At 45.3% G+C, this 14,065-nt stretch overlaps 1 protein-coding gene across 3 annotated transcripts in view; it reads left to right on the top strand.

Moving 5' to 3' along the window:
* The window catches only part of OSBP2 (oxysterol binding protein 2), a 760,529-nt gene that overhangs the window by 689,287 nt on the left and 57,177 nt on the right, over positions 1-14,065 (top strand). For all 3 annotated transcript variants that reach the window (XM_063964274.1, XM_063964276.1, XM_063964275.1), the window contains 3 exons: positions 2,717-2,834; positions 4,612-4,678; positions 13,350-13,517. In XM_063964274.1, coding sequence (XP_063820344.1) covers positions 2,717-2,834; positions 4,612-4,678; positions 13,350-13,517 — 353 coding nt within the window. The remainder of the gene's footprint in view (positions 1-2,716; positions 2,835-4,611; positions 4,679-13,349; positions 13,518-14,065) is intronic.

Here is a 14,065-nt window from a genome sequence, read left to right as displayed (position 1 = left end):
GCACATGCAGCTTCTGCTGATTAAAATGATATGCAGCATGCCTATATACTGTGTGAGACTGTGGCTGTATCTGCATATGAAATGCTACAAACAGAATATAGGCATGCCGCATATCATTTTAATCAGCAGAAGCTGCTGATGCCCCTAGGCATATCAAATGCCCTAGGCAATTGCCTAGTTTGCCTATGCCTATGGCCGGCTCTGCGTGCGATCAACTAGACGCTGCTTATGGGGGAGTGTATTTTAGCATAGCAGGGCTGCGATCGCTTGTGCAGCCCAGCTATGCAAAAAAAGTCTTGTGTAAAACAAGACCAGGGTAGGAGTTACTTACCCTGTGCGATGAATCCAGCGTTGAAGGTCCTGGAATTGACGTCAGACATCCGCCCTCCAAATGCCTGGACACGCCTGCGTTCGGATCTCCACGCCCAGAACATGGTGAGTTGACGCCCCAGAACGCCTTCCTCCTGTCAATCTTCTTGCGGTCGCTTTCTTCGTAAGGCAACGACGCGCCTGCGCAATGCGGCCGCCGAACTGCATGCGCAGTTCCAACCCGATCGCGCGGCTGAAAAGAAGCGCAGCTTGCGATCGGGTCAGAATGACCCCCATGGTTTTGCCCATAAAGACAGATTTTGCTGCTGTGATCAGGTCTGAATTAGGCCCTATATTGGGTAACATTGTGTTTTCAGTGCAATGGCGTCTGGAGCACATTTGATTGATAAGTGCGGAGCAAATATTTTGCATAAGAATCTGAAAATTGTCGTTTTTGATTCTTAAAGATAATAGTAAGATTTGTGGAGGATATTTGTATTTACTGAGTTAATGCCATTTTTGCTTCGTATCAGCAAGTGCACTGAAAGTATGCTTCGTGGTATATTTTAGTGTCTATTTTGTTTTAGGTTATCTATTTTGGGGTCTATTCAGTTATTGTCTGAATTTCCGACCACCTTACTATGCTCAGTCAAAAATTCTATGAAAGCATATTGTTGAGCATTTATATTTTTCAGCCCAACACACTACAATACATACAGACTATTGTTTCACGTTTTAGTCATGGTCAAAAAAGGGTATTTTCCCTGGGACACATTTTAGACTTCAAGAAAAAGCCTTGAAAGAGCTTTTTCATAATAAAACATAAAACAACAACAACATTATGTTCTTTTCTTTTCAGAAGGTGTCTCTTCTTTCAAGTACATTGCTTAATGATTGTGATTGGGTCTGCCACTCAACCCAATGGAAAGGCTGTGTTTCCAGTTTAACACACACATTGGTGGCTAAAAACACTGGAGCTTAGGCTGAGTGGGCCAATCACATTAGGACCTGTTAATTGTGATCAGCTGTAGGCATGCCTGATAATTGACATTGATAATGTCAATTAGATTATTCTCAGTTCTGACACTTATTTTGAGTGAGTGCACACATACACATATGGATATTCCATTACAGCATTATTAGCCATTGTGTGGTCAGCAGTTTTAGCTGTGGAACTAGAATGACTGTCCAGAATTGTCCTGTATTCATTTATATTCACAAATTCTAAAAATGCAACAAACTCTCACATAGTGTAACTTGTACCAGCTGAACCAAATAAATAACAAATTGTCTTGTAATTGTATATTGATAACTTTCTGCACTCTTTTGTGAATGGGATTGACGAAAAAATTTTGAAAATTATATTCAAAGCAACTTTAATTGTAAAGGAAAAGGAGGATAAATTATTATATGTAAATATATAATTGTGTACAATGGGGTATATTCAGTTAGTGTTGGATCCTCTCCGACACTTCAATGTTCAATTTTCGGGCATTTCCGACAGGTTTCTGCCCGTTTTCGACAATGCCGATCCAACTTTTTTAAAGTCGAATTCGCATTGTCGAAAACGGGCCAAAAACCTGTCAGAAACGCCTGCAAATTCGACAGAAAACGTGGATCTGCGGCTAATCCACGTGTTTTCCGACAAGTTGGAAAAACGGCACTGGATTTGAATAGGTCGAATCCAGCTTCAACCTAAAAAGTTTGAAAGTGCAGTTTTTCCGACTTGTCGGAAATTCAGACAATAATTGAATAGACCCCAAAATAGGTAACCCATTTCTAAGGGTGTAGTACGGGTGACCGGCGGTCTCCTGACCGCCGGTCACCTTACCGACGCCGGGATCCCGGCAGCATACCGACGCCGGGATCCCGGCGGGGAGGGGCGAGTGCAGCAAGCCCCTTGCGGGCTCGCTGCGCTCGCCACGCTGCGGGCTCGGTGGTGACCTGCGGTCGCCACGGGTTCTATTCCCACTCTATGGGTGTCGTGGACACCCACGAGTGGAAATAGTCCCTGTTGGTCGGCATGCCGACCATCGGGATAGTGAGCCGTCGGGCTCACGGAGGAGGTCATGTGACTGTCGGTCAGCCGACCGGCGGTCACATGACTACCACCCATTTCTAAAGCACTGTATGATATTCTGTATGGGGTCTCACAAGTGAACCAATTGTTTTATTCTCATGAATGTTGGTTCCGCAGTATGTTTTACATAAACATTCAGTTCTATCAATCGGAAACAACTGTATTAAGCAACAACATAGGGCAATTAGCAAGTACTATAGATTTTTATCTGATCAGGGGCTAAAGTATACTAAGTACCTAGATAGCCAGGAGTATGAGTTAGGACATATTGATAGATACAGTATTGGCACCTATAGTGTCGTTGATGATATGTGTCTGCTGTTTCAGGGAATGTACAAGCTGTAAAGGGGGAAGCCAGTGATGAAGATGAGGACACAGAGTACTTTGATGCCATGGAGGACGCACCAGCCTTTATCACAGTAACAACTGACCCAAAACAGCACAGGTAACATTAATGTGTTCTGGAGGGTGTGGATCATCAAATCGACAGTATCTAGGTCGACAATGTTTAGGTCAACCACTATAGGTTGACAGTCACTAGGTCGACAGGGATGGAAGTCGACAGGTTTCTATGTCGACATGTGTTAGGTCGACATGAGGTGTGTGTTTTTGGTGTCGTTTTCTTCGTAGAGTGACCGGGAACCCCAAATAGTGCACCGTGTCGCTCGGCACAGATTACCGTTCCAATCGTAGTCCACGTGGATTGTTAAGTATGAAAAAGTTCAAAAAAAAGGAATTTTTAAAAAAACAAACTCATGTCGACCTTTTGACCTGTCGACCTAGCACATGTCGACCTAGAAACCCTGTTGACCTTCCATCCCTGTCGACCTAGTGACTGTCGACCTATAGTGGTCGACCTAAACATTGTCGACCTAGACAGTGTCGATCTTCAGACCGGATCCCATCCCGGAAATTGCATTTGACAGAACACAAACCTAGTATGACACACATATGAACAATTGTAATCTGTAGGCAGATGTGTTCCTACTTTGTGGCTTATTTTACCTTGCTGCTCTGACTTAAACATGGTTATCCCTGTTATTTCAGCAGGAGATCATGCGCAGATGTCTGATCACATTGTGTACACACAGCACAGGGTCTGCCATCATTCTGTCACTCAGACCTGGTGTTCCTTAGTGCTACATTAGTGCACTGGCATATATTTCTTTATAGTACAAATACCTTGCCAGAGAATTTTTAGACAACTGTTCGCTGGGCGTGCTGGCTTTCATCCACTGACTTAGCACACTCCCCTAACTGGGCACTCTTCAGTGCTACATATTTGTTAGAGTGCTCATCCCTGGTGTGGATGGAGAAGCCAATACAATACATTTATTTCATGCATTTGTATACAGAATTCCTAATGTACATGTGTCCATAACCTGTATTTGTATTCTCTTAGGAGAACTACTTAGTCCCTCTTCTGCCCTAATAATGTTGCTACATACATACTCTACATACATACATACATACATACATACATACATACATACATACTTTAGCATTTACTTCATGCATTCATATGTACAGAATTCCAGATTTACACAGTTCCATAACCCAGTTGTTCCCAAACCTTTTTGAATCACAGCACCTTAGAGTACCAGTATTTTTTTCACAGCACCCCTTTCATAAAAGTTTTTCTATTGTTATTTTTTGGGTGGAAAATGTAAATTGTGCCTACTTGTCATTCCTAGGGTCCGTTATGTGGTGGTGTACAGCTGTGCTTTTGATTGTCCACGTGTTATGATTGGCAGCCACAAGCACTGGTTTTTGCCTCGCACTTTGACCATAATTTGATTTGGTACTGGACCTCCAACTCACAGCACCCCATGGTGCTTAAGGCCCATATATACGGGCCGATGCAGGAGACGTGTGCTGAGCGAACCGCTCAGCACACATCTCCCCCGCCGCTCAGCACAGCGCGATCTGTACTGAGCGTGCGGGGGGGCGACTGGTGTACTTTATGCAGAACTTGTTAGGGGTCTCTGTGTTTTCAGCAGCATCTAACAATTGAATTAAGTTGCAATGCAGAAACTAAATTCAGCAAGGATTAGTAAGCTTGATGGCCTGTGTAGCCAAGTATTATGCAGCATGTGGCTTGGCAGATATTAAGCTGTTATTCCCAGCATGCCTCCATGTTCAGTCCCAGGTTGACTAAGCCGGAATTCTACGTTTTTTAATATTTTTGTTTCAGTGACGCATTTTCTCCTTTGTTTTGGCAGGCGTTCTGGCAGTAATCTCAGCAGTGCTAGCGGAAGTCATCCAGAAGACTGGCATCTAGAAGACAATGTGAGTGGGTTAATCAGCAATTTCACAAAAACAACCCGTTTATTGTTTATTTTTGTTTTTGCTGTTCAATGGAAACCTTGTAGCAAGTTCAATAACAATATTCCCAAGGTGCATGCATATTTGATGTAATACATTTACAAAGTGGTGTGAATGTATATAGTCCATGTATACATAGGGATTAACAAAGAAGCAATCCATTTCTAGGTGACACATTTAGGCACCGATTATACGTAGGAAAAGACACAGGTAACACAAAGCCTATTTCCATGCACCTGCTCAGCCAGACACATCTGAACATGGTCCAGCCCAAAAATGTAGCCTTTGTATTAGGTTTATTAGGGGTTCTATAATTTCTCCTCAGTATAGTCTTGCTAGTGCTAATGCAAGAGTTACATTCCCTTATTTGTATATTTATATACATTATAATAACATGATTATGTGTCATAACACAGCAGAGAATACGTAAAGAAAACTTTAAGGTTACATTTTCAATAAATAAATGCAAATTGCACACTAAATTCAAATACAGTAAATACATCTGTTGATTTCTTCCTAAAAACAAATGGGAATCTTCTGGAAGTGTCAGTAAAGTAATGCAGATAGACTGCCACAGCTTGATATAATAGTTGTGTTGCAGCACTGATAATGAAGTGCTAGCGGTCAATCTGCCAACAACCAATCACATGGTTAGTAAGTGTTACTTATAGGCATCATCACTGCTTATCACTGTACCAGCCTGCCACCGCCTACAGGAGGTGTATGTGCTGATGCCTCCATGCTGTAATTGGGTGGTAATTATGTGAACATGCCTTTCCTGTAATCAGGCTACAGTTTCTTGTCCACCTCCGTTCCACCTCTCCACGAGTAAAAAGATGTTAGTTAATGGTACGCCAAAAAACTATTTATGTATTAATTTATGATGCACAGTGAGGAAATTTGGATTGGGCCCCGAAATAATTACCATACACCTCATGTTGGTGTACAGATTGTGCTCTTCTACATAGGAATCAATAATAACTAGGTGTGAATGTGTCCGCTCTGTTTCCCCCTCCAGCCAGTGGACAAAAAGTGACCACGACATGGAAGGAACACAACTTCCTGTGTGCAATGTGCACCTATCTCCTCTCGCATTTATTTAAGAATTAACTCTGATCCATCAAGTATCAGTTAGACTAGTGAAAGCAAATGTGTGATTGGTTGTCAGTTTATAAGCCTGACTAGCTGTTCTACCTGTTTTTCGCACAGGAGTTTCCGATTTTCACGGTTGTAAATGTAAATATGAGTGTTAAAAATGTGGTCATTATATAGAGCTGTAAAATCGAGACGTCTTAATGTAAGTAAATATTAATCCATGGTTCTTGGCGTTACACGAGGAGCACCTGTAGCAGATACGGTGAAAAGTGACCGGACAATTATTGTAGTTTATTAAATTCTACACACTGGATGTGCAATCCAAATTTTGTTTCCGATTGGTCGTTTGGGCGTTATTGTATGTGTGACATTTCGGACTTAACTACACATTAGTTGTGTCGTTGTGCTCCTCTGTGATCTAAACACTTCTTATGGCAGCCATAAGAAGAGTTTAGATCACAGAGGAGCACAACGACAGCTGTCTACATTGTTTTTTTTAAATATATGGGTATTGTCCAATGAAATCCTATTGATTTTCCATACGGTGAATCATTATCTGATGCCATCTTAATATTCTATCTGCCTATTGAAGAATTGCTATGATGAATATATTTAATGCAAGATTTTGATTGTAAAACCCCTGATGAAGTCCTGAGGACAAAACGCGTCATAAATATGTCAAAAGTATTTATGACTCAAATGTAATAATGTCAATATAACCCACTGTACGAATTAAGAATATTTCTTCGTCATAGACGACTTCTAACAGTTGGATTTCACTGTATTTTTCTGAATAAAAAATAGTTTTTTTTTTTTTTTAATAAAGTAATTTTTATTAAGTAGTCTGGAGATTAAAGGTACAGACATTGCAGGACATAATCATATCTCAAACATTACATACATTCACATGAGTCAGAGCCATGTTTTACTCATATTTTACATCAATGAGATATCAGAATATTTTCAATAAAGATGTATACAAGGATTTCCTAATGTTCAGAGTCTCATGGTCTACAAAATCCGCACCCAACTATATTAGTCCTCATTATTTTTTATATTTAAACCCGTATTCTAAACTTATAAAAAACTAACAAACAACCAAAGAGAAGGGCAAGGAAGGCAATTTAAAAAGGAGTAATCTGATTCAGAGCTCCACTAGTCATACACGTGTGTAAGTATTTGGGCTCGCAGGGCCCAACCGTCACATCTCAGTACGCTTTCAGGCATAGTAATTTATTGACATGCTTGCACTTCAGTGTCTACTGTATCTGGGGAACAGGATGAGAGTGGGGAGAATCTAGCCATGGAGACCAGACTTTTTCAAACTTAGCTGTTGCGTTTTGCTTCATGTAGACATATCTTTCCTTAGTTATGGTGTCATTAATTAAGGCCCTAAGTGCAGATATTAATGGTCCTTTGGGGGCCATCCACAGTCTTGCAATGCAAACCTTAGCCAAGGCACATACATTTAGAGCATAGAGACCCATTGAAACAGACTCAGGAGCAAGGCACCCCATTCCCAATATACAGAATTGTGGGGTAAGCAGTTCGCCAGGCACTCCCGTACTCTCCAGAATTGACCCGACCCCCGACCAGAACACCCTCAACCTCGGGCAGTCCCATACTAGATGCCAGTATGTTCCCACCGCCCCCCCACACTTAGGACAGAGATTAGATCTACCCGTCCCGAATGTAGCCAGCCTAGCTGGAGTCATATATGTTCTGTGTAAAATGAAGAATTGAATCTGCTGATATCTAAGGGATTTGGTAACCTTAGCAGGGTATTCTAAAGCGAGGACCCAGTCCTCCTCATCTATTGGACCCAAATCCTCCTCCCATTTTCCACGGAGACGTGTCAAAGGGTCCTTATGGAGCTTGGTAAGAAGATATCCATACGCAAGTGAGACCATCTTAGCCTGACCCAAAGTGGTCACAAATGTCTTGATGGGGAATGGGAGGATTCGCGGGGGTGATTCAGTAAATTGGGTCTGGAGGGCATGACGAAGCTGGAGGTATCTGAAGAAGTAGGAGTTGGGCAGGTCAAACTCATCCCTCAGTTGTTGAAAGGATTTTAGTGTATTATCTAGATATAGTTGAGAGACAGAGATCACCGATCTAGGGGCCCACACCTCCTGCCCCTCAAGTGCATGCAGTTCAGGGAGCCAGTCAGAGTACCACAAGGGGGTATCCGGGTCTAGGTCGTCATATCTCAAGAGGTCTCTCAGGGCCCGCCAAATCTTTAGGGCCTGAAAAATGATAGGGGGAAGAAACCTAGCTATGCTCCCACTCAGTAACACCTGCATAGGAGAGAGGTGGGGAAAATAACAGCGGATAAACTCACAATGCAAAGAGTCAGTCTCAGAGTTCTGTGCCCATATAGTGATATGAGTCAGCTGAGCAGCGAAGTAATATACCTGAAAGTTAGGTAGAGCCAGGCCGCCGTCAGATCTCTGTCTGGTAAGGGTATTTAGCTGTATCCTAGGTCTTTTATTAGCCCAGATCAGTGAGGACAGAACGCTGTTCAATTTTCTAAAAAATATTGGATAGATATATACCGGGGATTGGAGAATGATATATAGGAGTTTGGGCAGTATAATCATTTTAATGAGATTAACCCTGCCAGAGACCGTTAGTGGAAGCTTACACCAAGTCTTGGATTTGCCCATGACCCACTGCATGGTCGGTTCCAGATTCAGGGGGACAAAATCAGAAGGGTCGTTAGTTATTTGGATTCCAAGGTACTTAAACTGTACCGTCCATCTCAATGGTAGGGGGATTCTGGAAACAGCAGGAGGGGGGCCTATGACTGGCATAATGTAAGATTTAGGCCAGTTAATTCTAAGGCCCGAATAATCTCCAAAGCTTTCTATCACACGCAGCAGGATGGGCATTGACTTGGCGTAATCCTGCAAAAACAACAACATGTCATCGGCATAGAGAGCTATCCTATCCTCACGCGATCCTGTACATATTCCCACAATATCTGGGTGCGATCTAATCAAGCATGCCAGGGGCTCAATGGCCAAGGCAAACAGCGTAGGGGACAGAGGGCAACCCTGTCTAGTACCTCGGGTCAATTGAAAAGATGGGGATACATAGCCATTCACCAAGATCCTGGCACTCGGATGTTGATACAATAGTTTAATCCATTTTATATAGTTGGGTCCAAATCCCATACGAGCCAAGACCTCCCACAAATAAGCCCACTCAATACTGTCAAAGGCCTTGGCCGCGTCCAGCGAGACCACAGCCGAGTCAGAAGGGGATTCGTGTGGGAGCTGTAAAATGGTATGTAATCTACGTAAATTGATAGACGTGGACTTTCCTGGCATGAAGCCAGTCTGGTCCGGGTGAATGAGGGAGGATATCACTGTGTTGAGCCGTATTGCCAATATCTTTGCCAGGATCTTGGCATCGGTGGGAATCAGGGAAATCGGTCTATAGGAGTCTAGAGATTTAGGGTCTTTACCGGGTTTTGGGATCACTATTATAACTGCCTCTGACATGGAGGGGGGGAGATCGTTACTGGCAAATATATCTAAGTACAGGGCATGTAGCCTGGGGCCAAAAAAATCAATATGATTCTTGTACACCTCGGAGGGAATTCCGTCACATCCCGGAGCCTTGCCATTAGGGGACATACCGATGGCCGCAGTCACCTCCTCAAGCGCCAAAGGTGCCTCCAGCATCTCGCAGGCCTCGGAGGAGAGCGCAGGCAGCGGAACGCCCCCCATGTAGCACGAAAGATCAGAAGTAGAGCGCTGCAACTGTGAATTATAAACCTCAGAAAAGTATGATCGGAATAACAGCGCAATGTCCGGAGTGGTGTCAACAAAGGAGCCATCCGCTCCGGACATTTGAGTGATCGTGGTCCCAGGCCGATCGTAATGTACAAGGCGGGCCAGGAGGCCCCCCGTCCTATCAGCCTGCATATATACATTTGTAGCTTTGAAAAGAAGGGAGCGAGAGTTTCTATCAGACAGGTGGGCCAACCAAACTGACTGAGCCACCAGCCATCGTGTCTTTGTCTCGGGGGCGCTGTCAGACAAATATTGGGACTCTAGGTCTCTAGCATCTTTTTCAAGGGCCTGTTCTCTTTCCCTAGAGGCCATTTTATGAGCCGCTATTCGTCCAATATATGAGCCTCTCAAGAACGCCTTAAACGAGTCCCAAACTACTGTACCCGGGGCAGACCCTACATTGTCGCCAAAGTACCCCTCCCATTGAGTCTCCAAGTCATCGCAGTTCCCGAGCTGGGTCAGCCAAGAGGGGTGCAGTTTCCAATAGGAGTGCCCCCTCTGACTGTCCACAGCGATAGTCATCATCAGAGGGGAGTGGTCAGAGACCCCTCGAGCCTCGTAGTGGACGTCAATTATCCTAGGGACGAGGGTGGGGGACACCAGCATCAGGTCAATTCTGGAGAAGGAGCCATGAGTGCTGGAGAAGCAGGAGAACTGACGAACCGCAGGGTGACGAAGTCGCCACACATCTACCCATTGCAAACTATTGAGAAAATCCGCAAACTTGGTAGGACCACCTCCCACCATCGCAGCCTGTGGGGAATGCCATCGGTCCATAGACAGATCCAGGACGTTATTAAAATCTCCCACGCAAATCACTGGGGTATTAGGGGAGGGGGCTATGAAGGACGCAGCTTGTTGCAGTACATTATATGAGAAAGGAGGGGGGACATACACTGCTAAGATGTAATAGGGCTGGGAGTTCAGCTTACACTCTATAAATACATATCTTCCATACGGGTCAGTTTTAATCGATATCAACTCGAATTGCACTGTCTTCTTAATCAGAACAGAGACACCCCTAGAAAAGGAGGAGTGGGAGGCATGATATGCCCAGCCCACCCAGGCCCGCCGTAAGGACAGTAACCTATGTCCCTCCAAGTGGGTCTCACTGAGGCATGCAATATCCGGGTCATATTTCTTAATCATATTTAGTATCAAAGAACGTTTGATATTATTATTCAGACCTCGAACATTCCATGCTAGAATTTTCAGATCAATCATGACCCCCTACAAGCTCTATACACCTCCCGGATGGACCTCTCCCAAAATACATTTTGAGTATAAGCATTATCAATACCCATAAAACATGACATATATGAGCCCTGCGTTGTAAGCCATAGCATCTGAATATGAAACATCCTTGCCTCAGTAAATACTTGAATAAGAAAAATAACAAACTAAAGAAAAAAATAAAACCCCAAAAACAGCAAAAGGAAGCGCAACTATCAGCTTCCCAATTAACCATTCCCTCCCCGTATACCACCCCAAACTTCGGCATACTTATATCCCGAACAATCAGCTAACTACCAAGCGCTAGGAAGGCTAGATTCTAAACTGAACCTCCAACCTCTCTAACCAACTCCGCTTGGCCGTACAAGTCTTGAGCCACCAATGCAAAGAGCAAAGAGAGGGGGCTCCCCGAACCGTGATCAAGCCTCCGGTAGACCAGGCACCGGACTGTCTTCATAGGAGATCACTCCGGAGCCAGTTGCCGAGCTCCCGGTGCATATCTGTCCAGCCATTGGGCCGCCTCTCTAGGGGAGTTGAAAAACTTGGTCTCCCCATCCGCCACGACTCGGAGCCTTGAGGGAAACAGCATAGAGTATGAAATGTTGAGGTCTCGCAGCCGTCTTTTAATGGGCATAAACTGGGCACGGTCCTTCTGGACGTCTGCGGCAAAGTCCGGGAAGGCCGAAACCCTGACTCCATTGCGGACCAGCGGGCCCTTCGTGCGACCTAAGCGGAGAACCGAGTCACGGTCTTTATAGTGCAGGAATTTAGCGATGAAGGTGCGAGGAGGGGCACCTGGGGGTAAAGGCCGAGATGGTATCCTATGTGCACGCTCCACCGTAAAATGGGCCGTAAAGGACTCAGCGCCATACAGTTCTTTGAGCCAGGATTCGAGGAATTCCTCCGGCTGTGAACCCTCTTCTTTTTCAGGCAGGCCTACGAATCTAACGTTGTTCCTACGCAGCCGTCCCTCCATGTCTAGGAGCTTGGTTTGAAGTGAGGAGACCTGCTGGGTCACCCCAGATACAGACTGCTTAAGGGGGCCACATAGATCTTCCAGGTTGGAGACCCTTGTCTCCGCCTCACCCACTCGCTCTCGGATACGCTGTACATCTTGGCGGAGCAGGGAGAGATCGCACTGCACCTTTTCCATCTTATCGGAGAGACGTTGTTCACTGCCGGCTATAGCCTCCAGCACCTGTTGAATAGACGGCGCCCCCACTGCTTCCGGGGAATCAACCGCTGTCTCAGGCGGGGAGGTCGAGTGCGTTGGAGAGGCTTCATGAGAAGGAGCCGGTGCAGCCCTAGGGTTGGGTTGTCTGGTAAATTTTTCAAGTTTGGCCGCGGCCGCACTCCGGCCGCCCCCCACCATGCTGAGCGGGAGCAGTCACACTCTTCCCAGAGTAAGGTTATAATGTAGGATTTTGGCTAGATGACGGACGTAGCCAGGCCGCGTATGATCAGTGGCGGGAATCGACCGCGTCCAGTCAATATGTCAGAGTATTAAAGTAGGATGATGGTGCGTAATACACTGTGGGTAATTGATGCAGCACAGCAGTGTAGGCAGATCTGAACTATATGCAGTTCCTGTATATTATACTGGAAGGGCCGTGCAATGTAGATAGCTGATTTTGTCTCCAATCTCAGATAGGTATTAGCATAGTTATTAGGAGGGTAGTATTAGGAGAGATCAGTATACAGTATAGGATCCTGTGAGCTAAATAAATCACTGGGCAGCACAGATGAAAGCAGCCCTTCCAAGCATGGAGATCAATTTCCCTTCTCTCAAGATGGCCGCATGTCTCTTCCCCTTCCACAGAAGTACCTGTTATTTCTCCCCTCTTCTCCGGGTGTTAGGGCTCCGGGCCGCAGACCATGAGGGAGAGGAGAGGCAGCCTCAACCCCCCAGTCCTCCTAGGGTGTCCGTGGGCGACGTCACCCCGTCGCTCGAGCTCCGGTCGTTCCGCGGCCGAGGGCGCCGAAATCGAGGCCGGGGATCCAGAGGAGGCCCAGGCCGCAGGGCCGGAAGTCAGCCGGCGCCGTCCCTCGAGTCCCGGAGGCCGCAGTAAACGGTGTCCCGCAGCGCACAGCAGCACAGGGGAGGTATGCAGCCCGGGCAGGCTCACCAGGAGGGTCAGGATGGGTGTTAGGATCTGTTTGTTCGGGGAGCTCCCGAGATCCGCTCCCTACTCCGTTGCTGCCGTGGCCACGCCCCCAAAAAAAAAAAAAAAATAGTTTTTTTAATGGAAATTGTTTGTATAATGGTGACTGACTAATGTGTACTTAAGTACGAAATGTACCAAAATCATTTATAGCTCCCTTGGGAATTTCTTTTTGATCTTTGTTTATACGATTGTACCTCATCTAACAGGGGGTAACTCCCGAAGGTGTAGCTGTTTCATTTTGTTAGTGCGAAATAGGGTCTCAAAATTTGTAGTTTCTATATATTTACATTGGCCTGTTTTCTGGAATGTGTGATAACTTCTGTCCAATGCATCTCCCCCCAGGTATTCCATAGCTCACAAGAAGGCGGGTACTGTGGGTCTAAACGCAAAGATCTCTTGCCTAAAAAAAGGAGAAGGACTCGAATTCCAGACAAACCAAACTACAGCCTTAATCTCTGGAGTATAATGAAAAATTGCATTGGCAAAGAGCTATCCAAGATTCCTATGCCTGTACGTGAGTTGTCAAAGCCGCCCTCTGCAAAGAAATGTTTTTTGTTGTTTGTAAAGATGCCAGACATAAATATTTTTTTACTTTTTTTGTTAAAACTGACACAAATTATGGGCCCAACACACTGGGCACTAATTCTGAAAGATATGAACGATCTCGCTCATTAATGAACGAGATACCGTTCATAACTTTCAGTGTGGAGGCACCAGCGATGAACGATGTGCGGCCCCGCGCTCGTTCATCGCTGGTGCCCTGTCGCTTGTGCATGCAGGCCAATGTGGACGATCTTGTCCATATTTGCCTGCACTGCTATGGAGCCCTCCCCCGCTGCCGGGTCGCCCGTCAGCCATATCCGCCGTTGGGCAGCTCGGTGGCGGATCTGCCAGTGTGTAGGGCCCATTACAGTTGAGCATGTTATTTATATGTAGTGACAGATAAAATATAAATGCAAAGTATAGAGGGAGGAAAAGAAGCTGGGAAGAGAATATGTTGAGGGTAGATTAGGGGGTGGTCAAATGGAACATAGAATATTGGTGAGACGGATGGAGGG

The sequence above is a fragment of the Pseudophryne corroboree genome, chromosome 1, assembly GCF_028390025.1.
Source record: "Pseudophryne corroboree isolate aPseCor3 chromosome 1, aPseCor3.hap2, whole genome shotgun sequence".
In the NCBI taxonomy this organism is placed as follows: domain Eukaryota; kingdom Metazoa; phylum Chordata; class Amphibia; order Anura; family Myobatrachidae; genus Pseudophryne; species Pseudophryne corroboree.
Note: the sequence above shows the minus strand (reverse complement) of the source record. Positions and strands in the feature narration are given on the sequence as shown.